Source organism: Gorilla gorilla, chromosome 8 (genome assembly GCF_029281585.2).
Source record: "Gorilla gorilla gorilla isolate KB3781 chromosome 8, NHGRI_mGorGor1-v2.1_pri, whole genome shotgun sequence".
Taxonomy (NCBI): Eukaryota; Metazoa; Chordata; class Mammalia; order Primates; family Hominidae; genus Gorilla; species Gorilla gorilla.
In genome coordinates this window covers 136,815,804-136,842,549 of record NC_073232.2, presented here as the reverse complement: position 1 = coordinate 136,842,549, position 26,746 = coordinate 136,815,804, and the positions used below count along the sequence as shown (strand labels likewise).

Below are 26,746 nucleotides of genomic sequence, written 5' to 3'. Positions count from 1 at the left end.
GCAAGGGCAAGAGCCCGTCTCTGAGCTCGTGGAGTTCTGGGAGCCCCCTCAGCTGGCCTGCACCTCTCTCCTCAGGCCACCTGGACCCCCGCCCTCCCTCTCCACCGGGAGCTCTGCAGGCTGAGCAGGGCCTGCCTCTGTGGGGTCCCAGTGCCTGGAGATGCCATCTGGAGGAGAGCTGGATGGGAGCGGGTGTGGGGCTCCTGAGGGACCATTTCTCTTCTGCACCCCTGCTCACAGGGATGTGCGACCAGCACGGCTAGAAATGGGGCCTGACCTTGGGAGGGAGGCTCCTGCCCCTGGACAAAGTGCAGGGAAATCCAACGGAATCCCAAATGGCCCTCCAGCCCTGGCTGCCCCCTCAGACTCTCAGCCTCCTCCCTCTGTCTCAGGTGCCCCCGACCTCCCACCACACAGCCTCACAGTGGCCAGGCCAAGTGTCTGCTGCGGCTCCATCCATCAGCCCTGCACAAAAGACCCCAAAAGGCAGACGTGTGCTGGTAACTGGCTCTCCGGGATGGGGTGGGGGTGCTGGGTCCGTGCATTTGCCAACTTCCATGGTGTAAATACTTCCCCTGTGGCCAATTTCAAGCTACAGAAGAGAGCTGGCAAAAGACATCACAACTGACTCCTGCCAGCTGGTCCAAGCGGGCTCTAACACTCCAGGGCCTAAATCACAGGCACCCACAAGTTGCTTGAGGCCACAGCTTGGTGACAGTGCAGAGGACACCAGAGGAGGCTGGGCAGAAGCTGCAGGAGTGGCTGGCACCTGCAGTCTCCCTGCCCAGTGCTCCCAGGGGACAAGTAAGCAGTGTGTCCCCCAGGGGGAGAAGGACAACCCCTCCTGAGAGTGGGTCTCCCAGGGGTCCCATGATGCCAACCAGACTCCTGCAATCGGGAAGGCGCCAAGAATCTGGAGAGCCCATAACCACACACCCGGTCTCCAGGACCTGGCCCACTTCGAGTAACTGGAGAAGGTGATGCTGGGAGGCCAGGCTGGGCTGGAACCACCAGGCTCTGCCACACCTGTCCCTGCTCTTGCTGCTGCCGGAATGGCATGGCAACTGCCCACAATAAACACTGCCAGGCAGCCAAGCCTGGCCTTGCGGGCCACCCAAGAGCACGGCGACGGCTCCAGGCCCACCTCGGCAAAGGCCCTCTGCGGACTGCAGGGGGCACTCTCCGCTCTGCTTCCTTGGTCTTCTCCAGTTTCTGAGGGTGTCAACCCCGGATTTCTCCTTAGCTCCTGCAGTGACACCCCTTCCCCCTCCTGTCCCCATTGCTGTAACCCGACGCCGGGCTGGAGCAGGGCGGATCCACAGGGCCCTCGCCAGCCTTCCCCCTGCCTTCCTGTGACCTTGAGCAAGGCCAAAACGGTCTCCAGGTCCCCAGCTGCATGTTGGGACGATGGGAACATGGCTTCTTCCGCCTGTGCCAAGAAGTGATACCAGAAAAGACCTGGAAATTCTTGGACGACAGTGGCTGCCTGGGGCGCACGGCGTGGGGTAGCATTCCTTTCTTGTCAGGCTCCGTCCTGAACAATGTCCTCCCCAGTGCGTCCCTGAAGGGCACAGGGTCAGACTGATATGCTAGGCTGCACGGCTATTGATTTAAAAATAGTGTCCTTTCTAAAATTAGACATCAAATCTGGAACCCCAGCTCCATGGATCCTCCTCTCTCCAAACTAAACCTAATCCTCAACATAAACTGCCACAGAGGCTCACAAGTGAATTCTTGGGGACTACGGCCTGCACGGAGAGCCTGAAGACACCTGTCTGTATTTCTCGACCCTCAGTAAGGGATGGCAAAGGAGACCAGCTCTTCCTTCTGCAAGAACAAGCTAGCAAGCAGCAAGCAACAAACAACAAAAACCCCCTACTGCAACCAAAAAATTATTTCCAAGCAGGGGAGGTGCCCTTCTCACGAGTGCTTCTCAGCTTTTGCAGAAGCTCAGGTTGCTGTGGGGAGGGGAGCTTCGGCGAGTGGAGCCCCTTGAGTACCTCAGGGGGGGCCTCACTTATTGCCGGGTGTCGTGTTTGCAAACATCAGAGCAGAATGCATAAAGATGCATGGAGCCTCACACAGAGCGCCTGCTGGACAAGGACACCTCGTTCCCTCCCACTCTTCCCCCAAGTCCCCAAAGTCCACTGTATCATTCTCATGCCTTTGCGTCTTCATAGCTTAGCTCCCACATATCAGTGAGAACATAAGATGTTTGGTTTTCCATTCCCGAGTTACTTCACTTAGAATAATAGTCTCCAATCTCATCCAGGTCATTGCAAATGCTGTTAATTCATTTAAATATATGGTATAACTTTTCCATCCTAAAAATGTAATATAACCATGCCACACATTGGACTTAGAGATAGGAGGAAAAACTCTCCATAATTCCACGGCACAGTGCACTGTCCCCAGCCCAGACTCAACATCCTACCCTGAGACTGCCTCGTTACACATCCGTCTCCCACTGGGGAACCAGGAGCTTATGCTCCGAGTACTCATGCCTAGCAGGGGCTCTGTTCATATCTGTAGGAAGGACGTCAGGAGACTGATGTTCAGACAGACCGCTAAATGACAATCCAAGGCTGGGCACGGTGGGGCACACCTGTAATCCCAGCACTTTGAGAGGCTGAAGTGGGAGGATCACTTGAGCCCAGGAGTTCAAGACCAGCCTGGGAACCACAGTGAGACTCGTCCCTATAAAAAAAAAAAAATTGGCCGGGCGTGGTGGCTCACGCCTGTAATCCCAGCACTTTGGGAGGCCAAGGTGGGCAGATCACGAGGTCAGGAGATTGAGACCATCTTGGGTAACACGGTGAAACCCTGTCTCTACTAAAAATACAAAAAATTAGCTGGGTGTGGTGCTGCGCCCCTATAGTCCCAGCTACTCGGGAGGCTGAAGCAGGAGAATCACTTGAACCTGGGAGGTGGAGGTTGCAGTGAGCCAAGATCGCGCCACTGCACTCCAGCCTGGGTGACAGAGCAAGACTCCGTCTCAAAAAAAAAAAAAAAAAATTTTTTTTAAATCAGCTGGGTGCTTCAATGTGCACCTGTAGTTCCAGCCACTCAGGAGGCTGAGGTGGGAGGATCGCTTGAGCCCAGGAGTTCGAAGTTGCAGTGAGCCATGATCGTACCACTGCACTCCAGCCTGGGTGACAGAGCATTCCATCTCTTAAAAAAAAAAAAGTGTTAAATATAAAAAGTAAATGACGATCCATTCCAACCCCCCACTGCCATCCCACTGCAAAAGCATCTGTCTGGGTGTGCAGCTCCTGGTCTCTTTCTCCCAGCGGCATGCTTGTCCCAGAGTTGTCATTGCTCTGAATCAAGAACGCCTGTCATCAGCTCCTGCCACTTATCAAAGGCATTCTGGGTTGCTACGTACAAAGGCTTTTCTTTTTCTTGTTCCATTGTTGCTTTAGTAAACTTTTAATTTGGGGCTAATTGGAGATTCACATGCAGTTGTAAGAACGCCACTGACTCAGTTTCTCCTAACAGTAATATATTGCAAAACTATAGCGCAATATCAAAGTCAACAATTGACATTGATACAGTGAAATAAAGAAGCTTTCCATCACCACCAGGACCCCTCGGGCTGCTCTTTATAGCCACGCCCACTGCCCTCCTGCCCCGCCCCATCCAACAGTATCTGTTTTGCATGATAGAATTTTGTCATTTTGAGGATGTTCTATACATGGAATCAGAAAGTACATAACCTTTTGGGATAGGCTTTTTTCACTGGGAGTCCATCCAAGTCATTGTGAGTATCAAATTTGTTTCTTTTTTGTGCAGGATCTGGATTTTATGCAAAAAAAAAAAAAAGAAAAGAAAAAAAGAAAAAAGAGAGAGAGAGAGATTGTTTCTTTTTATTGCTGAGTACTATTGCATGACATGGATGTAGTTCCTCTCATCACCCACTGAAGGACACCTGGATTGCTTCTAGTTTGGGGCTATTATCAATAAAACTGCAACGAACATTTGTGTATAAGTTTTTGTGTAAATTATAATTTTTCATTTCTCTGATAACTGCCCAGGAGAACCATGGCTGAGTCATGTGACAGTTTTACATTTAGAGTTTTAAGACACTGCCAAGCTATTTTCCAGAGCGTTTGTATCATTTTACCTTCTCACCAGGAATGTCTGAGTGATTCAGATTCTCACTGTTCTCATCGGCATTTTTTATTTTAGTCATTCTTTTTTTTTCTTTTTTTTTTTTTAGATGGAGTCTTTCTTGTTTTGTCGCCCAGGCTGGGGTGCAGTGGCATGATCTCGGCTCACTACAACCTCTGCCTCCCCAGTTCAAGTGATCTTCCCACCTCAACCTCCCAAGTAGCTGGAATTACAGGCGAGCACCATCATGCCTAGGTAATTTTTGTATTTTTAGTAGAGACAGGGTTTTGCCATGTTGGCCAGGCTGTTCTCGAACTCCTGGCCTCAAGTGATCCACCCACCTGAGCCTTCCAAAATGCTGGGATTACAGCTGTGAGCCACCACGCCTGGCCTATTTTAGCCATTCTGATAGGTGTGTAGTGATGTCTCATTGCGGCTTTAAATTGCGTTACCCTAGGGACTCATGACATCTTTTTATGTGCTTGTTTGCTATTTGGATATCATCTTTGGTGAAATGTCTGTTCATTCTTTTCAGTCTATTTTTTCTCTGTTCTGATTGGGTCATCTCTATTTTCCTGCCTTCAAGTTCACAGACTCTTTCCTCTGTCCCCTTGATTCTGCTGTCAAACCCATCCATGGAGTTTTCTATTTTGGCTACTGTATTTTTCAGTTCTAAAATTTTCATTTGGCTCTTCATTGTATCTTCTATTTATTTGTTTGTTTCTTTGTTTGTTTGAGACAGGGTCTCACCCTGTTGCCCAGACTGGAGTGCAGTGGCATGATCTCAGCTCACTACAACCTTGACCTTTCTGGCTCAGGTGAGCCTCCCACCTCAGCCTCCTAAGTAGCTGAGACTACAGGTGTGCGCCACCATGCTCAGCTAATTTTTTAATTTTTGTAGAGACAGGGTCTCCCTGTGTTGCCCAGGTCTGGTCTCAAACTCCTGGGCTCAAGTGATCCACCGACCTCAGCCTCCCAAAGTGCTGGGATCACAGGCATGAGCCACCGTACCTGGCCCTGTAGCTTCTATTTCTTTGCTGAGACTTTCTACTTTGTCATTTGTTTCGAGCATATTTGCAATTGCTGGTTGAAGCATTTTTTCCAGTAGCTGTTTTAGTCTTTGCCCTGACATCTGTGTCATCTCAGTGCTGGTGTCTGTTGGTCTTCTCTTCTTATTCATGTTGGGGTTTCCTTGGTTCTTAGCATGACAGGTGGTTTTGTACCGCAAGCTGGACATTTTGGGTGTGTGGTGTGAGACTCTGAGTCTTATTTAAACCTTCCCTTTCAGTGGCCTTCTCTGGACACAACTCAGGCAGGGGAAGAGGGTAGTGCTGCCTTATTCTGCTTGGGTGGGGTGGACGTCCAGGTTCCCCACTTGGCCTCTGCTGACACTGAGGTGGGGGAGGTGCTCTCATTACTGCTCTTCAAGGAGAAGTTTTCCCCTGGTTGGGAGGTGCAGGAATCCCTCATTACTATGTCCCATGCGGGCTCCATTGTCACTGTTGTGGGGGGGAGGATAGCCTTGTAACCTCTGAGTGGCGATGAAGTCCTGACTTTTCAGTATGACGCTGCCCGTCCAGTGGGAGGGGAAGGGATATCTTGTCACCACTGACTAGGGGAAGCACAGGCTTACCATGTGGTCTCCACTGATGCTCCAGCTGGGGGACCTCATTCCCACCCTGCTCCTGGCTCCCTCCTTGGCCTTCTCTGACACCCCCAGTGGTAGGGGCTCATTTCAGCCTGGTCAGTGTTTTGGTCCAGGCTCCCTGCTGAGCCCTTGCTGGCATGAGTAGGGATGGGGCCACAGGGTTTTCTGTGGTGTTTGGCTGGAGTACCACAGTTATTGCCTAAATGTTTTCTGTATCGCCAGGTGCCCCTGGCTTGGTCCTTCAGCCAGGGAGAGCAGGCTTCTGCAGAGGCTCTTGCTGGCTTCTTCAGCTCCACGTCTGAGATGTACAAGGCACAAAGGAAACCCAGGGAATTCACCCCTCCACTGATCCCCAGGTCCTGAGGTCCCTGGTCAGTCTGCCTTCTCCTCTCTTCCTTTCAGCCTCTTCTGTTTGTTTCATAACTGACGTCCAGGGTTTTTCACTGCACTTGGCAGGAGGAATAGGGAAAGGCACTTCTGCTCCATCTTGCTGGAAGTGGAAGTCTCTAAAATGCTCTTCACGGTTTTGATTTTCTCCTCTTGCAGCCAGGGTGGGGCTTTGGGTGAAGAAGCATCATGTGTCTCTGACAGATGCTCCTCTCAAAGTGTTCACTCTGCAGAAGACCTCAGAGAGCCCTAGAGGGGCTCCTCCGGCAGGAGCCGAACCCCAGGCCCCTCTGTAGTTGGGCCGGCCAGGCTCCAGCCCCTCGTCCCCGGCTAGTGCCCCCGCTCACCTGTGAGCCTGACGTCGGGAGCACGGCATGTTCTCTGGAGGCAGAATCACCACGGAGACCCACTCTGAGTCATGGCTAATTCTGCTGTACTGACAGGGAGGAGAACAACAGGCCACGGCGCTCCCTGAGCAGGCCAACGAGGAGGGTATTTTTAGATTTCCTTCTCCCACAGCTTTAGCTAAGACTCAGCAATCTGGTCTTTTCCCTGCAGGCCAAATTGCAAACGCAGATGGGTCTGTTTCAAAGCTAACAAGTACATGCTATAAAACTGTACATAAAACACAATCTCAATTATGTTTAAGAAGTCCAAAAAAATGGGAGTGGAGGAGACGGGAAGGAAATATGCCACATGTTAACTGATGTTGCCGGTGGATTATGAAAGGACTTTTTTTAGCTGCTTCTTTTTGATTGTTTATAATTTCCAAATTTTCCATGTGAATATATTACATTTATACAATGAAAAACAAAATTTAAAACCACGAAACAGTCCTCTCTCCATATACAACAATGTAGTGACCATATGAAGCCATCACAGGCTGAGTGTCTCACCTGGACCTGGGGTTATTCCTCTAGACCATGAGCTGTGCCAAGGCAGGACTCCAGTGCCCTGGTACAGGCTACAAACCAGATCGCAGGGCCTGGAAAGTGGAAATGATGCCTCCTCCCAGCTCCTGAAAGCTGCTGTCTAGCCCAGCCCCAGGGTTTTCTGCTTTGGGTGGCACCTCAGGTGGTAACACCATTGCAAGGAGCACTTGGCAGCGCTGGCTGAAAATGTGCCTGATTCCACGGAACTTACTGCCCATGGGCTACTGAGCCAATGGCACACACCCCAGACAGGTGCCTCAGGCCTGCAAGGGAAGGCCTGTGCCACCAAAGGACCAAAGATGCAGGAAAACCCAGCACTTCCAAGAACTGATCTCCCCAGCCATGGCTCACTCCAGACTGGCCGAGGAAGTCCTCCAGGACTGAGAAAAGAGTCCACTCATTATCCTACATGACATACGCAGCAAGACGGCTTCCAGCCTCGGGCAGCCGGATTTCCAAGTGTTGCAGCATCCCCAACAGGTACACTCTGGGCCTCACCAGCCTCACCTCTGTGGCCAGGGTGGTGGCCTCCATTTCCACACAACTTGTGATGTGACTTTGCTGGAAGGGTGTGGACCTGGGGAAGCCAGCCAGGCCCCTGGTGGGGAACCTGGGACCCAAATCTACACCAGTGCAGGTCTGTAGGTGTAGCTGAGATCCAGCTGGTATACACCACAGGGGCAGGTGCTCTGGGAGCCCACCCATGTTCCACCAGCAGATGGTCAACGCCAAGAGAGCCAAAGGGCTCAAAAGAAAGGGCGCTTCCAATATCCAGGCCAACTCAGCAAACATTCCTAACTTCAAAGTCATCTTCAGATAGCACTGTTTTGCCAGAAGCCACCCCCATAGAGTGTCCTCTGCTGGTCCTCTCCCTCCTCGAGTCTCCTCTGTCCTTAACTAGCCTGGGGGTAGAAACCTTGCCCCCTGCACCTGCTACCTGGACATCATTGCCAACTTCTTTGCACAGAGGTGGGGGCCGTGGCCTGGCCCTTGTGCATGGTAACTTCTGCAGAAACCACCGAGGGCCAGATGGGAGAATAGGGCCAGGCCTGGCCACTGGGGCTGTCCCGGGTGCAGGAAGCCAGCTGTGTCTTATAACTCCTTTTACTTCCAGTGTTAAGGCCCCACGATTCCAACAGAAAAGGTCGAGAGAAAAATGAATGCCTTGACATTTTTTCCAAATATCCTCCCAAAGAGTGCTTGGCAAGAGGGCCTGGTTTCGCTATGCATGGGAATGCATATGGCCGCAGGGGCCTGCTCGGATGGCTCCTAGTTTTGTTTGCTGAGACATCTGTGTCCTACTAAGCTTGACACTGGGACTGTAAAGAAAAACAAAACATGGAAATGGGGACTCCAAGCTCTACCAAAATAAAAGTGAGTCCTGAGCCCGTGCGTTCCACATTGGGGGTGCCATGGGGGGTTGGGTAGCATGGTGAGTGCCCCTGCCCACTGGCCCCCAACCCCCACAGGGCTGACCAGGATGCCCACTCAGGGCTTCTGCCTAGGTCTGCCCCTGGAAGCCTTCTGGCTTCTGAACCAGCGACACAAGGGCACACACTCTTGGGAGAGGCTGAGACGCTCCAACGCCAAGGGGGGACAGAGCAGCTCAGAGGGCCACGTCCAGACTCAGAGCCCCTCGCCGATGGGACCTTGGGCAAGTGACTGATGCTTCCTCCTCCTGTCGCCCTCATCTGGAAAGTGGGATTCTAGTAACAGCTGTGCACAGCAACACGCGGCTCGTGGGGCCCACTGGGAGTGCCAACTAGGTGGTGGCTGGCTGGGGACAGGGAGGCCACAGGCAGCCTTTCCAGCTGCTCCCAAGCCAGGGCTCAGCTTCCAGACTCATCACTATGACTCCCTCCCACCAGAAAGGCCACTAGGAAGTGGCCTTTCCCCCAGATCTGCTGGCCCAGCTGCAGCACAAGAAAACGGAGCCACGTGGCTGCTTCTCCCTCACAGCCTGGTACACCCTCCAAAGCACCAGGCAGATGGACAGGAAAGCCAGAGATGAAGCAGATACAAGAGGACAGGCTCCATGTGACCATGCGCAGTGTCACGGTGTCAGGACGCGCTGACATGAAGGAGCCGAGGCCGCCCCAGGCTGCAGGCAACGCATCCCACCCCTGCCATGCCCTAAGCTCACTAGATGTCCACGGGCTCACGTGTTCAGGCAACAAGCTCCACCACTCAGCCCAAGACCCCCAGGTGGGATCCCTACCCTGGATCCCCCACGGTCCACGCCTGTGCAGCCATCCCTCCCCCAGTGTGCTCTGTACCCTGCTTGGCCAGCCTTGCCCGGCATCATGTGACTCCACCAATGGCCCTGCAGGGAGTGAGCCCACCAGCAGGGTAACCACAAAGTCATGGGCGGCTTCATCCCCAGCCTCACCCCAAGACCTGCACCCTCACCCTCCTCTAGGATGGAGATTTTCCAAGTGGACTGTGATTTACTCCGAGACAAAAATCATTTTGTTATGTATCCTTGTCCTTGAATTCCTGAGGATACGGGGATTTGGGTAAAAAGTAATCAAATAAAGCTATATGGTGACTCCCACTCCAAACACAAACAAAGAGGGCTAGTGTGCCCGAGTTCCCTTTGGAACTCGTCCAGCGGCTCTGGTTTGTAGCCTACCCAGGTTACCTGGGCACCATCCCTTGTGCAACAGGCATTTGCTGAGCACTACTGAGCGCCAGGCCCTGGCGAGGCCCAGCTCTGCCCATTCGCGTGGGCCTTCTCTATCAGCTCAAAACCAGGTCTGCCTACTGAGCACTCAGAACCACCCACACCACAGCCGTCCAAACTTCCTTTAAACTGCACACCAACACCTCATGGTACAGCCCAGAAAGTGAAGTCTCTGATGGCTGAGGGACATCCCAAAGTCATGCTGCTAGGAAGTGGCCGAGTGGGGATTTGAACCCTGGTCCGCGTGGACTCCAGGCGGCCTCAACACTTCGAGGAGTTGGGACTAAAATGTGATTTCCTCAGCCAGGATCCGCATGAGCACCGACCGCCTGTCTCGTGCGCCTGAAATTAATTTGCCAGCATCTTCAGGCTGGTCTCTGATTGGTCAGAGAACAAAAAAAGAAGCATCTTCTCCAGAGAATAAATGAACCACAGACTCTGCGCTCCATCTTTGATGAAATGCAGATTTCCCATTAAAGAAAAGCCTTCGTTTAAAAAACATACAAAAAAGACTGAGAAAGGATATGAATATGCAATTTATACAAGAAACAAATATCAGCGACTGAGGAAGACAGAAAAAGCCTTTAGTCTCATTATCAATCAAAGAAGATCCCATTCTTTTCCCATTGATGGAGGCGCGTTTTAAAAATGACACTGCTAGTCCTCGGTGTTATTTGTTGGTGAGGGCGTCGAGAGTTGCAGGATTATCCACAGTGCAGATGGGAGAGCAACTTGATGTCTGGAGGGAGAATTCTGCAGAAGTACCAAACACCTTAGAATTTTGCATACCCTTTGACCCAGCAATTCCATGTGTGAGAAGTTATCTTAAAGCAAAAATCCAAAATAAGTGCAAAGCCATGCTACAAGGATGAGCAATGCAGTCGGGTTTACAATAATGAAGAACTGGAAACACATGGAGCATCTAACCATAATACTAAGGGACTGTTTAGGATGCGTCCACACGCGGGAGCAGGGTGCAGCCATTAAAACGATGGCCCCGGAGAACGCACGGTGGTGTGGAAGGGTGTTCTGGAACTGGGCACTGGGAAGAGATGTCCCAAAACAGCCTGTGCTCCTGACCTCACTGTGGACTAGAACATAGAGGACACATTTGTGCACACAGTTTGGAAGGTGGACACCCAGCGGCATCAGAGGTCACCGTCACCTCTGGATGGTGGGCTGGTCGGTGGTTTACTCTCTGCCTTTCACTTCTTCAGTTTGCTGAAGTTTTCAAGAGGGAACACAGACACAAGTTTAGGGGCCTGAATTTGAATACCACCTCTGCCACCTCATAACTGTGGCCTTTGCAAGGCTGTAGAGACAAAATGAGCCAGTGCATGTAAGCACCAAATAAATAGTGGGCACTGGGGTCAACCAGCTAGAGCCCAGCCTGGCTGCACTACGTCCCAGCTGTGTGACCTCGGGCCAATGACTTCATTCATCTGTAAGGGGGAATATGGCCTGAGGACTTGGGTGCAGGTTCAGCAAGGTAACATGTACAAACAGCTCGGGGCAGAGCTGAGCCCAGAACAAGAGCTCAATAATGTCAGTGGTTTTATTATCAATAAGAAAAAATGCAAACTATTACATTGAATTTTTTTTTTGAAAAATAAAGAGGCTAACAGTCAAGATAGCCAAAGTACCTTAAAGCAACTAGAAAATCGGATAAAATATATGAAACAATGACATTCAGGCCCCGCACACCAGGCAGCGCAGGACTGTGGGCCTAGAAAGGAGGGACTCCAATAAGGCCAGCCCTACAGGTACCCTCTGCAGAGCAAGGTCCCCCATGCTGACCTCACAGCTGGGGGACCCTTCCCAGGCTGTGGGAGGGTCCAGGGAGATCAGACGGGGACACAGGTTGGGTGGGTAGCACAGGGTGTGGTGCAAAGCGCTGACACACCAGGACCCAGCCGGGCTTTGGACAAGTGGGGAGGGCCAGGCCCTGTAAGGCAGGGACCCTCCCTTCCTCCCTTCCTCCAGGGAAGAGCTGTGCCTTGTAAAGCCCCCATCTCACTCTAGGGTCTCCCAGACTACAGTGCTCACTCGCCCTGGCAAGGGTGCCTCCTGCAGGCCTGTGGCTCTGGTCCAGCCAGGAGTTCGCCCACCCTGCCTGTTCTCCACTACTGGGCTAAGGGAAACATTGACACACTCACCCCTCACCCATCCCCACTGGCCCACCCAGGAAGAGAGCAAAGGGGTCAGGGCCTCCACTCGGGAGGCAGAGAGCACAGTGGCGTTGAGAATGGCTGGCTTCAAATCCTGGCCCAGCTGCCCTCTCGCTGGACGTACTCAAACCAGTGATTCAGCCTCTCTGAGCCTCAGTTTCCTCACCCTAAAGTGAGACTAAAATGCCAGCCGCATAAAGCTGCTGTTGGCAATCAGTGAATTATGTCTGTGCAGTGTTTAGCCCAGAGGCTAAGAGCACACAGCAGGTGCTCAATAAATGACAGCCGCAATTATGAACAATCTCCTGTCCACATTTGCCTCATTCCTTCGTTAAAGAACCTCATTCTGTCTAGAAATATCTGCCAGAGTTGCAAAGTCTTTGGAAAGGCCCTAAGGCCCAGAGATGGAAAAAGTGTACAGAAATGATGATGGGGGAAATGTGAGCCCTGGGACCCGCCAAGTTAACAGCCCACCCAGGAGTAAGCAAGGTGCAGACAGCCCACCTGGCCCCGCCCACCTGGGCCCACCCCTTCAGCTCGTCTAGGGCTGTCAATGATAGAGATGACAAGGACAGTAGCAGCAGCATTCATGAAGCAGTGGCTCTGCACTGGGCACTAGGCTAAGCACTGCATGCACATTATTAAACTGCCATATCCCATTATAGAAACTGAGTCCAGGCCGGGTGTAGTGGCTCATGCCTGTAATCCCAGTATTTTGGAAGGCCAAGGCAGGAGGATCACTTGAGCCCAGTTCAAGACCAGCCTGGGCCACATAGGGAGACCCTGTCTCTGCAAGAATTTTAAAAAGTAGCCGGTGTGGTGGTGCATGCCAGTAGTCCCACCTCAGGCATGCATCCTACTCAGGAGGCAGAGGTGGGAGGATCACTTGAGTCCAGAAGGTCAAGGCTGCAGTGAGCCATGATTGCACCACTGTACTCCAGCCTAGGTGACAGAGCAAGACCCTGTCAATAAATAAATAAAATGAATAAATGAATAAATACATAATAAACTGAGTCTTAGGTTGAAAAACCTCTACCCGGCCCAGGTCATCCCAGCTGTAAATGTCAGAGCAGGAGCTGAATCCAGGCAGCCCAGGCTGACCACCGCCCCCCAACTACAGGCTCGAGGCCTTCTTCTATCTGCAGTGGAGTCTCTTGAAGAAGACCCACATGGAGCTGTCCACAGGAGCGCCCAGTTCCCAGAGCATGGTGCCGCAAGGACAACAGGGGGGCTCTGTCCCTCCTGGAGCAGGAAAAGAACAGATGCCAACAGCTTAGCCTGTGGTAAGACAGACGTGGTGGGCCCCTTACCTCCTTCTGCAGACAGAGGAGGGGCCTGGCCGGGGGGAGGTCTCTGTGCAGCTCCCAAGGTGACAATATCACTGGGAGTCACACAACATTCAAGAATGGCTGTAGGCCGGGCGTGGTGGCTCACGCCTGTAATCCCGGCACTTTGGGAGGCCGAGGCGGGCGGATCACAAGGTCAGGAGATCGAGACCATCCTGGCTAACACGGTGAAACCCTGTCTCTACTAAAAAATACAAAAAATTAGCCAGGCGTGGTAGCGGGCGCCTGTAGTCCCAGCTACTCGGGAGGCTGAGGCAGGAGAATGGCGTGAACCCGGGAGGCGGAGCTTGCAGTGAGCTGAGATTGTGCCACTGCACTCCAGACTGGGCGACAGAGCAAGACTCCGTCTCAAAAAAAAAAAAAAAGAATGGCTGTAATCCTGGCCCTATGGTGCCGCTGTTGGGATTTTCCCGGGGTTTCAGGGCAGTCCGAGCTCAGGTGCATCCTGGCTGCAGGTGCAGGGGCTGGGCAGGAGGAAAGCCCCACATTCTCCCCACGTGAGAACCCCACTTGGGTTCTGTCCCAGCTTAGCATATGGATTTCTCGTTCTCTTTCTCCGAGTTCCCCTTTGTCAGGCTGAGTCTATTGAGCCAGAAAATCAGCCGTGTTCTGGGGACGGCCAAATCACAGGGACCTGGCTTCCCATGGTGCTGCCACTCATCAGCTGGGTCCCTGATCGGAGTCCCTGGGTGCTAAAAGCAGGCACTGACTGCCCTCCCAACATCGAGGTCCCCAGAAGGCCCCCTTGTGCAGAATAAAGAAACGCTAGGAGGCCACGGAGCGCTGAGCGGCGCTCATTATCAGCTCGGAAGGCCAGCTTAAAGGATATTCCAGTAATTGCAAGGTTTTTGGTAAATGTTAATTACGGTTGCCTTAATTAGCTCCAAACCCACTGATCTATGGATTATATTAGGTTTATAAGTGTAATTACCTTAACAGCATATGGATTACAATTACGCTCCAATTAAACCCCAAACGTATAGCGTATAAATTAGCAAAGGGATCGTCCTGATTGTCCAGGATAGGCTATTGAAATGTTGCCACTTTTCAGGGCCTCATGCTGGGGCTGGTCCTTTGCAGGCGAGGACTTTGGGGAATTTGGAGGTAGGGGGTTCAAATGGTCTCTGGCAGCCACGCGTCCAGTCCATCTAGACCCGATTTAGAAATGACTACAGGGGCGGGGGCTGGCAGGCCCCAGCCTGGGGGGCAGTGGCTGGAGGATTAAGAGCTGTGCCTGCTCAGCTCCTCTTCTCTCAAAGAAATCAGGACACCCAACAGCCCATTAATGATGCCCCCCACTGCTCTCCCTCCAGGTAGAGATGGCTTTCTTGCCTTGTCTGGGGGAGGGGCAGGTGCTTCTTTAGACAGCTCCATGTGGATCTGCTGTGGGGGATTCCAGTATAGACAGGAGGCCTAGAGCCTGTATGTGAGAGAGGGGTGGGTGGTGGCAGGGTGGTGATCAGCCTGGGCTGCCTGGATTCAGGGCCTGCTCTGCCACTTACAGCTGGGATGACCTTGGTCAAGTAGTTTTTCAACCTAAGACTCCGTTTCCATAATGGGGATCCAGCAATTTAAGAATGTACATAAAGTGCTTAGCAGAGTGCCTGGTGCACCATGGCTGCTGCTGCTATTAACATCATGAACTCACTTCCAGGGTGGGGAAAGGCTGGAGGGCAAGAGCGCAGGAGGGCAGGGGGAGCCTGGAGTGCCAGGCCCTGCCATTCTCCCAGCCCCTCTTCTGACAAGCAGGGATGGGGCACTGGGAAGCCCCACGAAGCCTGGAAGACAGACAGGTGACAGGTGGAGAAGGGGAGGGGTTGGACGTGCCTGTGCTCAGTGGGGAGGCTGTGATGGGCCTGAGGGTCTCAGGGCCGTGGGCCTCAGCAGGGTCCCTGGTGGAAAAGCACTGTAGGAAGCTGCCACCTGGGGGCCTGCGGGCATCTTGCGTGCGCCTCCGTGGTGAGGTCAGGCTGGAGCGAGGTCAGAGGTGGCAGCCCTGCTCCCCAGGGAGCCTTGCCTGGTGCTCCCCAAGGCCTGCAGGTGGAGGGGAGGGCGCCCTGCATGAACTGCCCTCCCAGCTGTGGGTTTTCTTCCCGGGGGGCCAGCCAAGCCCGCGGGTCTCAGGGGCTGCAGCTCTTCTGCTCACCCTGGCTGAGGCATCTCCACATCCCAGGGACCCCGGCCCCTCCACATGTTGGGGTCCTAAAGCTCTGGGTCTCCCACTCTGGGACCCCTGCTGAGGATGGCCTCCCACCACCTGACCCTTACCTCCCCACGCACCGGCCTCCACCCCGAGGGTCCTGTGATCTGGTGAGGGAAGTGTGGGAGGGGCTGGCAGGCTCTGCCTCCCCCCCCCTCCCCACAGAGCAGGCAGCGTGAGCAAGGAGTCCACCAGAGCCTGGGGAAGGGGTGCTGGGGTCAGTGTGAGGGCCGGGGGTGCCGAGCTTGCTGATGGTGTCACCACCAAGGATGCAGAGGGAGGGGTGGAGGTGAGTCCAGAGCCCTGAGGGTGCCCAGACAGGCTTGGACCTGGGGTGTGCGCCAGCGGGATGGGATCGGGCCTCTCTGGGGCCCCAGGCGAGTTGCTCATCAGTCCAGCTGCCCTCCTTCTGCTCAGTCTCTGAGGCAGGGAGGAGGTGAGGCTGGGGGGAGCCATCTCCCCAGGAACCCCAACTTCATGGAGACACTGGTGCTAATGCTGGTGGAGGTGCCAATGATGGCGACAGGCCTGGGGGAGGTGGAGGCTCCCATGGCCCCATTTTACAGATGGGTTGTGTAGAAACAGGCATGGAGAGACCGAACAGCTGGCCCAGGACGGCAAGGTTAGGAAGGGCTGGGCCGGGCCTCTGCACCTAGGCTGGCACAAGCGGAGCTCTAGTCCACCACCTGGACCAGCCTCCTCTGTGGGACCCAGGGCTGGTCCCTGCTGCAGAGCTTGGACGTTACCTTGGGGACACACAGGGATGGCAGGGCCGTGGGCAGGAGGGCTCAGCTGTCCCAGACCTCTGTGGGCCTGCTAGGTCCCTCCTGGCTGCCCTGGCTTCCCTGCCCCCAGCTGGCATTCCAGAGCCTCCTTTCCGGAATCGCCACCTGGAGAGGGGAAGCAAGTCTATCTTCCCCACGATCAGCCAAGGTAGGGAAAAGGCACGGGGGACACGCCTGTGTGCACACATTTGTACACTGGTGTTCACACGAGGGACAGGAAGGGAACGGCCCTGTGCACATAAACACACTGCGCCTCTGCCCCTCTGGGGCCGCCTCCCACGCCACTGCAGCCACGCCACCCGGTGCACGAACCCTCCACATCCTCCCCCACCCACACATGTTTTCAGAAGTCCTAGGAAGAAACAAAAGCAGGCACACTCACTTTGAATGCAGTGCCACAGGGCGCAGGGGCAGCTTGGGCGCAAAGGAGGACAGGCCCTCTCTCCTGACAGCCACAAGAAAGGCTGTGCCTTGTGTCGGGGGAGTAGGGGGGACAGTCACCCTCCAGCTAGTGCAAGGGCTCAACAACCAAGACGGGGGTCACCCCAGCCCCCTGCCCCGCAGCTGCCTGGGGGCAGAGGTCATAAGACACAGGTCAGGAGAGAGGGTATGAGGATGACTGTGCCAACAGCTTACCAGGCTCCCTCGGCAAGGAGTGAGCTCCCCATCACAGGAGGTGTTCACGCCCAGTTCACAGCACGCAAAGGAGAGAAGTCCATTTGCAACGAGGAGCCCGGCTCGGAGGTCCTTAGTTCTCTAACCCCTGGGCCTCTGAGATCCAGCACTGGCTGGAAGCCTGGCCCATCCACCCTGCATGCCAAGGTCAGGGCACCTGTGCCACCCAGTCCCTGCGAGGCCAGCGTCATCCTCACGGCCACCGATTACCATGCCAGGTTCTTCACAGACACGACTTCATTTTATTTAACATTCAACTAAGTAGGCATTGCCACCCCCATTTACAGATGAGAAAAGCAAGGCTCAGAAAGGTGGTCATTTGTCCCAAAGTGCCCCACTAGGCACTCAGCCAGGATTCAACCCAGGCCTCTGATTCTGGAGGCCATGCCTTTCCCGGCCATGCCCACCCTGGCCATGCCCACCCTGGCCATGCCCACAGGGCCAGAGGCAGGCCCAGCCTGGCAGCCCCTTCCCCAGATGTAAGGTCCTGTCCTGCAAATCACACCAATGGACCACCATGGCAACCCCAGATGTTGTGCTCAGATTAAGGGGAAAAAAGTAAAAAATGATTTCTTCTATAAACTGTTAAGGTTTTGCTAACAAGACTAAAGTGAAGAAAGAATAAAGAAAGCTTTTTCAGAACCAGGGCTCAGAAATTAGGAGTTCCTTCCTTTCTCTTAAATATCCCAGTTTAGCTGATAAAATTCATTGGCCAAATCTTTTTTTTTTTTTGAGACAGGGTCTTGCTGTGTTGTCCAGGCTGGAGTGCATGGCTACTCACAGGTGTAATCATGGTGCAACCTCGAACTCCTGAGCTCAAGTGATCCTCCTGCCTCAGCCTCCTGAATAGCTGGGGCTACAGGTGTACACCGTCATGCCTATAGAGACAGAGTCTCACTATGTTGCCCAGGCTGGTCTCAAATCCTGTGCTTAAGCAATCCTCCTGCCTTGGCCTCCCAAAGTGTTGGGAATACAGATGTGAGCCACTGTGCCTGGCTATACATTCATCAAACCTTTATGTCCACAAAGCATTGCGGAAAATTGTTTTGTGGGAAAAATCTAATTAGATTTTCACTTTAGACTTACTAGTTCCCATTCAGGTCTAACCACAAGAATCACTCTTGCCACTTAGAAGTTAATAGATGTCAAGTGTTTTGCCATGCATGTATTTATTCCACAATGGAATGTCCCGCTGGCTGCCCCCCTTCTCCACTGTCTTGCCAGGTTAGGGAGACTTCAAGGCTATCAAGGCTGTGATCCCACCTTGGTCTGTGAGAAGGCCACAGCAGAAAGAGCTAGCCTCGGTGTCTGGGGACCCGGGCTCCTGCTGAGGCTCTGCCAGACAAGCTGTATGGCCTTGGGGAAGCCTCAGGTTTCACTGAGATCAGCCAACCTGTCCCTCGGAGCTCCATTCTCGAAGATCCACCTGCCCGCCCACCAAGGGTCTCTACCTGGGCATCTAACAGGACTCTTGATCCCGAGGCGGTCAAAGCAGGCCCTGCTCAGTGAGCAGCATCACCTCCCATGCCCTCCTCCCACCCAGCCGTGCAGGCCAAAGCCAGGAACCCCAGAAAACATGCCTCAGCCGCAGGTGCACAGTGGGGGCCCCGAGGTAGGAGGGGGAGCAGCCTGCCATTCTGAGACCCACCCACCTCGACAGAAGGCCTCTCTGGGGTCCAGGCTGATTGATGATGCACCGCAGACAAAAATCAGTAGAGCAAAATCGGGAACTTGGAAGGAGGTGAACGGAGCCCTCCCTCCCCTGGCTACGGTGGAGCTCCCTGGAGCTCTGGGCAGGGGGTTCCGGGTAGAAAGAGAGAAGAGAGGAGTTAACACCAACCACCCAGCTCATGCGGGAGCCTGAAGGTGAAGAACCAGAGGATGGCGTTCACAGGAGGCAGAGCCAGCACGGGGCCCCCACTCATTTCACCATCACAGAAATGGCTCTGGAGTGGCCCGGGCCCCAAGGGAAGCAGTCTCCCCAGCTCCAAGGCTGGCTGGATTTTTCTGAACTTTAGTGCTTACGTAGGTTTTCTGGGTGATCTTGTGGCTTGAAAAGGCTCCCCTTTACCTCCCAGGAACTCCCCTAGAGACAAAGGGAGCTTGCTGACCGGAGAACTCTGAACACGCCCATCCACAGCGAATAGACCCCAGCCCAGGCTCACCAGGCACAGGGGCATCAGGCTGTGGGTGGGAGCCCAGAGGCTGCCCTGCCTGGAGAGGGCCATGTGGATTATTCTAAAGGGACAGTGTGGCCACCCACCTCCACTCACTGCTACAAGCCAGCATCTGAGATTATGCAATATATGTGGACAGCTGATAACCGACACTGACCACTCAGCAGTTTAGAAGCAAGGAAGTGCTGTATCACTGGAACGACATCCTGCCAGGGCCCAGGAGGCCCGATGGCCCCACTGGTCAGGGCTGGGTCCAGCCTGAGCAGCCCTCCCTCAGACTGTTTCTCCTGGCGGTGCAGGGCCAGCCCCGACCTCCACCAGGCAGCCAGAATTCCTCCGCTTTCAGGCAAGCTACAGCATCCAGGCCAGGGGCCTCGGGTGTCCAGGGAGGGGCCTTTCACTCCCCCAGCACGGCCTCAGGGAGGCCCCAGGTGGAAAAGACACCCAAGAGACGGGAGACAGAAGCTCACCCTATTTGCATGCTCACACCTCTGTGGGTGGGCAATGGGGGCAGGGGGTGGGAGAACGAGCTGCAGACTCTTCTAGAACTTTTCTTTCCTCTACAAAGCCTGACACTAATAGACTCACTCACAGAATCTAAAGTTGAAATATTTATGAGAAATTAGAAAGTTTAAAAACATGAAAATAAGTTTAAGAAAGCAATTTTTTTTTGTTTGTAATGAAAAAGGGAAAAAAGGGAAACAGTCTAAACATCTGTTAACAGGGGACTGCAGGAACGAACTGGAACTCCACACCGAGGACAGGTGTGCCGCCACGACAGCTCACAGCCATCAGGAAGCACAACGTCCTGCTTCTGCCGGTGACTTAGAAAGGGGTATCTGGGACGCACCATGAAGTGAAATGAGCAAGGTGCAAAGAGGAACAGGACAATTCCATTTCTAAAAACCAAACAGGACAACCTCCTGTGTGTGTGTGCGCGTGTGTGTGTGTGTGTGCAGAAAAAGAAGCCTGAAAGGTTAACAGAGCTAAATCTGGGTGGGAGGCAGGGTAAGAGCGGGAGAGGTGCAGAAAACATGAAAACCATAGTGAAAGAGCAGCGTGTGTGTGATGTGATATTCCCTGAAAATGTAGAATACAGAATTCTACCTGTACTATTTTTGTATCTAAAAACTGATATAAAACAAAGTAAGTACACGTGTGGACAAACAGCAAGAGAAGCATGGCGAGGCGGGGAGCACGGATGATGAGGCTGGCAGGTGGGGCATAGAAAGACCTGCCTTACCCACCAAGATACAACCGCATGAGGCTGGGCGCGGTGGCTCATGCCTGTAATTCCAGCACTTTGGGAGGCTGAGGCGGGCGGATCACGAGGTCAGGAGATCAAGACCATCCTGGCTAACATGGTGAAACCCCATCTCCACTAAAAATACAAAAATGCAAAAAATTAGCCGGGCGTGGTGGCAGGCACCTGTAGTCCCAGCTACTCGGGAGGGTGAGGCAGGAGAATAGTGTGAACCTGGGAGGCAGAGCTTGCAGTGAGCCGAGATCGCGCCACTGCACTCCAGCCTGGGTGACAGAGTGAGACTCCGTCTCAAAAAAACAAACAAACAAAAAAAACCAAAAACATACAACCACATGAGATCATTCAGTGTCTTCTTTAGTTAATAATGGGAGCTCATAAGGAAGGGAACAACCCAGGGCCCGGCAGGGGCCTAGCACAGGCCCTTGAGAATACGTGGTGGCTGCCGCCCAGCAAAGAGCACAATGTGTACAGACCTGGCACGGCCCCGGCCACAGCAGGTGCCAACAACCCTCCTACCCTGCCCACCAGCAGCCAGGGATGGTCTTGGAGAGGCGGGCGATTCTTGGGTCTGGGGCGCACCCCTTCCACCCCACCTGCAGGCGACTCTGCCTCGCAGACCTTGTGCCCCTGCTGTGTGAAGGGGTCTGGCGCGCTTTGGCAAGGGCCTTCCCACCAGCTTGGTGGAGGGAGGGAGGGATGGAGGGAGGACAGCATCCCAGCGAGCCCTGGGTTCTCACATCACACACTGGAAACACACACGCCTGGTCAATATCACCCCTCCCACCTCTGCTCTGAGCTCCACCAGCGCCGTGACTGTCGCCAGCCACCATTGGACTTAACGACAGCAAAAGCACTGCATTTTCCCCCCAACTGAACTTCCCTCCCTCTTGCAGCAGAATGACGGCGTCGGCCTTTACAGACCCAAATTATGCCTGTGGTTTGTTTGTATTGATTTTGGGAAAGATTAAAAAAATCAAAAACCACAGGAGACACATTTTAAAAACTCATCGTTATCCTGCAAGCGTGCACACACACTCACATTCGCACTAACACTTCCACCCCACCCCGCCCTCTGACACACCCGCTGGGCCTTTCATGCCCACGTGGAGCTCGGCCCTTCTTCCTGCTACCTGGGAGCAGCTGCCAGCCGCTGACAGCTCAATAAGGCGCCTGCATAGTCCTGCCGCTCAGGAGGCTGCCAGGCTCGCCCACACTGCCCCTGCACAAAGACCCTCCTGCACAAAGCAGCTTCCTGCCTGGGCGCATGGGCTGCCGTGGGCACCGCTGCAGGGGCCGCCAGCACCCCCAGCTGAAAGAAAAATTTGTTTAGATGTGGCAATGACCATTCGGGGAGCTCTGGGCAGGGACCAGGCGGAAGTCTATGTTATGGGCATGATCTCAGTTCATCCTGGGATGGCCTGGGAGGTTCGCACAATACTACACCCCCACTTTCCAGACGAGGAAAGGAATGCTTAGAGAAGCGAGGAACTCAGCCGAGGCCCCGGCATCCAAACCCGGTTTTTGTCCATCTGGAGGGAGCCGCACACAGGAGCCCCCCTTCACTGCAAAGGGGCTTCGGGGCCAGCAGAGGCTGTGGCCCTGTAAGGACAGCTCTGCTCTGGGGGCCGGGGCACCAGGGAGGTGCCAGGCAGAGCTCTCTCCTAGAGAAGTTCCTCCTTCACTCAGCTCAAAGCACCCACATCCTCAGAGTGGGGCAGAGACAGGGAGACACCCGCTGGGAGCCACCGTCCTCCCAGACAAGCTGAGAAAGGAAGCCCAACCCAGGCCACCCACGCACATCCCTGCGCACATATGCACTCGCGCCGCAGTGGCCAGAACACTCGATGTGATCGCCTTCCACGTGATGGTGTCTGCACCAGGAGGGACAGCCACGCCCTGAGCAGGCCTGCTGGGCCCCCACTTCATCGCATCTGCAATCTCATCTAACACTGTGAGGTCCCGTGACGGGGGCATCCTTCTCCCCACTTCAGAGATGAGAACACCGAGGCCCGGCCACTCAGCCGGCCGCAGAGCCGAGGCTTGTGCCCAGAGCTCTGCACACGCTCTCAGCAGCCCACACAACTTCATGGTGATAAAATACAAACACAAGTGCCAGGCCTCCTGCAGGGTGAGACTGTTCGCCCAGAGGTGGACTCGGGTCTGGTGGTAAATAAAGACAGCTTGGGCTGTGTCAGCTTGAGCACGCCTGCTCCGCTGTGATCCACCCAGGATCTCAATGCCCCATACTTGTTGGGAGCGGACACTGGAGCCTGCCTGGACACCTGGCTCCCCAGGTGTCCCAGTCATTGCCATGGCCCCTGCCAGTCTGCTCCTGACCCCCGGGGACTCTGGGCTGGCAGGCTCACCCACAGCCAAGGAATATTCATTCTGGGGAGCACAGTCCCTCCCACCCCTGGTTCCAGAGAGGGGAGGTCTTCCGCTCCATTCCCCAGAAGACACGAGATGGGGGGACCCAGCATGACTCTGCATGGGGGCGGACAGAGGCCTCCCCGGTGGGTGATGCCGGGTGAGGCACATACCTGTCTCTCAGATCAGCCCTGGGGAGGCTGCCCCTACCCCCTCCAGCTCTGCTGGGCTGTCAGCATCAGCCCTCCAAGGGGCCTCGCAGGGTCACCCCACTGCTGTCACCAGGCTTGGCTGCGAGGCCAGGGTGCGGCAGCTCCGGGAAGGCACAATCACCGTCCCAGGAGAGGAACTGGTGAGATGCCGGCAACTCTGGGTATGAGCTTAACTCTACAACCACAGTTTATAAATCGTTGCTTTTAGTATGCATTTTTTGTTTGTTTTTTAAAAAACAGGTTGAACAAAATGCTAACTGTGGTTCCTTTTGGAAGGTGGGATTGTGGATTATTTTCTTTGTGATTTTCTGTATTTTCCAGAGAAGGCATGCATTTCTTATATTATCAGGAAAAAATACATTAATTTTTAAAAGAAAAAAATTGAAGGTGCCATAAAAAATGTACAAACTAGAAGGATTAATAGAATCCCAAATATATAAAGTGGCTTTTCTGTGCGCTGCTGTGCTGGGCCCAGACAGGCCCCACGGACCCCTCCACACAGCTGAGAAGTGCAAGATACAGCCCAGCCGCTGCCACCATGGGCAGCTGAACTCCTCACGGCTAGTGGCCCTGGCAACCTAGAAGTCCCATCTCCAGAAAGGCCCTGAGCCCAGAAAAGACTCCCTGTTTTGAGGCCCCAAGGCTCAGCCCTTGTGGGGCTCCCAGACCTCTGCCTTCCCAGGGCACCTCTGCTGTTCCCAGTCAGCACATCACCGCAGCCACGGCACAGCCACCTGCGCCTGCACTGTCCTCGCTGGAAAGATGGCTGTGGGATGGGGGCAGACCCTGCACCTGGGCCAACCGGGGGTGTCTAGGGGTCTGGAGGACAGGCAGTGTCTACCCTCAGGTTGGCCACAAACTCCTGTCCCTCTGGGGAGTGCGCCCTGCCAAACCCTGTGGGGGCCACACAGGAAGGAGGAGCCAGGGAGGTGGAGTCTGGGAGGATGAAGGCTTGTACTGCCCAAGCTGGAATGGGGGCATTTTCTCTCCTAGTCAACCCTCGGACAAGGCCCTGTCCAGGTATCCAGCCCCCTGACAGGTACAGCCTGAGGACCCACTGGGCCCACACCCTGAGATGGGCATGGGTGGCAGTGAGGTGCGGCACAGCAGCCCCCACTCACAGGGCACACGCAGTGCAGGGGCAACGACAGACACTCAACCCAGAGCTGCTGCATCCCCACTGTGGCAAGATCCATGGGCAGGCAGGGACCGGGGAGAACGACCGTGACGGGGCCTAGATGTGCAGGACCCTCAGCCTTGGTCAGGGAGACGGCTGGACACCACTGAAGAAAGGCAGGCAGGTGCGTCCACAAAACCCCATGAACGTGAGGGGAGGCGAGAGGGCAGAGGGGAGAGTAGGGGCAAGGAGGCGATCAAGAAGAGGCAGCAGGGCGGGGTGAGCCCCTGGAAGGAGGCAGGGAGGTGGGCTTCTGGGAAAAATGGGCCTCCAGCCTGGCTGGGCCCCAGGGTGCAGAGGGCTGGGATGGGGACCAAGGTCTTCTGGTAACTGCCCCCTCCCCCAGGCTGGCACCAGCCTGCCCCTCTCTCTGGTCCCCACCTGGGGATGCAGGAGAGCTGCAGGCTGAACTGGAGCAGGAGAAGCTCTGATGCAGGAGGCGGCTCCATTCCCCCAGCGCCCCCTCCAGTCCCAGGGAGACCCTGGACCTGAGCACACAGGCTGGAAACAGACTGCCGGGGCCCAAGTCCCACCTGCTGGCTGCATCCCCTCAGGTGGGTCCTAACCTCTCTGTGCCCTCACCTGTAGGTGGAGATGTATTCGTACCTCTCTGGCTGTTGTGCAGGTATCTGTAAACACATAAGTGCTGGATAACTTCAAGGTCAGTAAATAAGTGAAGGTGCCTGGTGGCTGAGTCCCACAGCCTGGGGTCACAGTCCGATCTGTGCAAGCCACGTGCCCACCAGAGCCACTGAAGGCATCTGTGTTCCATGCTGGCCCGAACACCAGCCCCAGACCCCAGACTGCCCCAGGTGCTGGTCAGCTCTAACTGCGGTCCCAGGCACAGTGGGAAGGTCATTGGGGCAAATGCAGATGGAGCCTTTGGTGAGGCAGCCACCGAGTCTGCAGGGGCTTCCAACTCCAGGAGCCTCGGCTGGAGAGGTGTCTCAGGAGAGACCCCTCAAAGCCCCCTCCTGCTGTCCGTTTCATGTCTGGACAGGGACAGAATGTGGGCACAGGGCACTCTGTGAATGAGCAGATGTCAGCATCTCCCCAGGTAGGAGCTGGGGAGGCAGCACCCTTGCAGTGGGGAAGTAGGGGTGAAGGAAAGGTCCCCCCATCTGGGCTGGGGCCTGGCCCGCCCAGCCCACTCCACTCTGGTCTCCAACATTGCAAATTTGTGCAAATACCATTAGAGCCCTCCCCAATGTCCAGCGTGTCCTAAGAAGCCTTCATAGCTTGTACTGAGGGATGATGTCATGGGAACTCCCGCCCACAGAAGCCCTCCAGGGCCTCAGTGCCCCCTCGAGTGCCCAAGGCATTTGCCTAGCCACACACTGTCCCCACGGGTGGTCCCAGGCTCACACGGGGGTCCTGCAGACAGGCATGAGACTTTCGAGCCTCAGCCTGCCATTCGAGATATGCTAGGGACACCAAACGCCCAGGTGGAATTCCTCAGGGTGGCCATGGGCCGCGCCTCCGTTAGGTCTGGTGCTAGCAGAGGCTGGCTCTTCTGCCAACTCAGGAATTGCATCCCATGTGGCCATTTTGAGCCACAGGCAATGTTCTTGCAAGGCAGAGAGCTCCTTCCTGGGCTCTTTCCACAATGAACGCCCTCCACAAAGCAGCCCTCGATAAAGTCAGCCTCCCTTTGATCAAGTTTGGCTCCAGCCCAAATTGTCTATCCTGGTACTGCAGGCTGGTCGGGTCGGCTGTCTCCCCCAAGCACAGTGTGCAGGGGCAGCGGCCCACCTCCAAGCTGCCTCTTGGTGACTCTCCATTCTGGGTGGCTCAGAATACATCACACTCCAGGACTCAGGCACACTGCGTGGGTATGGCAGGCTCTCACCCGGCCATCCCAGGGCCCAGGGCCACTTTGTGATTTGGGGGGCCCCTTCCTCCATTAAAAAAGCTGTTAAATAATTTAATAGATTTTTGAATTATTATTTCTAAAGTGAGAAAAAACATTAAAACATTTTCTTTGGCCCTAAATGTTCCAGAGATATTTTCCTTCTAATTTTAAAATAAATTAAACATTTTCTTGAGCCCCTAAAGGCATCGTGTGTCCAGAGCCTGCTAAAGAAGTGAGCCCAGGTTCCTCTGGCTCCAATTCCTGGGAGATCTGGAGCCTAGATCTAGGGCCAGAACTTAGGAGGACTCTGCCCCCTGGTCTTGGTGGCCACCTCAGTGCTGCCTTTGGGGTCCAGGGGCCTCTGTAGGGCCGGCTGGAGAAGATGCTCTTTCTCTCTGCTGCTGCTGGAACCCTGCCTGTGAGTCAAACCATGGAGCACCGTGAACCCCAAGCCATGTTCCAGGCAGCCAAAGTGCAGGGGTGTGCGAGGCCACCCCGAGCAGCCCCGGATCCCCAGCAAAAATGTCACTCAAACTGCAAAGGCAAAACTCAGCTTAACGGAGCAGGCCAGTGGGGCCAGGAGCACGAGGCTGTGCTGTGCCTCAGGGTGAAGGGTGCTCGGGGAAAGGGAAACTGAGAGCTGTCAGTGGGGTTGGTGGGCGAGCGGCTCCAGGCAGTGGTGAAAAGGCCCCATCCTGCGCAGCCCCCCTGGCCCTAGCCTGGCCACGAAGCTAAGTGGGAGAAACCAGGCTGGGTCCCCGGC

General features: G+C 54.7%; 1 protein-coding gene across 6 annotated transcripts in view; it reads right to left on the bottom strand.

The window, feature by feature from the left end:
• The window catches only part of LHPP (phospholysine phosphohistidine inorganic pyrophosphate phosphatase), a 156,899-nt gene that overhangs the window by 53,430 nt on the left and 76,723 nt on the right, over positions 1-26,746 (bottom strand). For 2 of the 6 annotated variants that reach the window (XR_008669301.2, XM_055354079.2), the window contains one exon: positions 3,717-3,795. The exons of the other annotated variants lie outside the window; for them this stretch is intronic. Coding sequence is in view for 1 of the 2 variants with exons in the window: in XM_055354079.2 (XP_055210054.1) it covers positions 3,736-3,795 (60 nt within the window). In the remaining variant the exon portion in view is untranslated. The remainder of the gene's footprint in view (positions 1-3,716; positions 3,796-26,746) is intronic. 6 annotated transcript variants of the gene reach the window in all.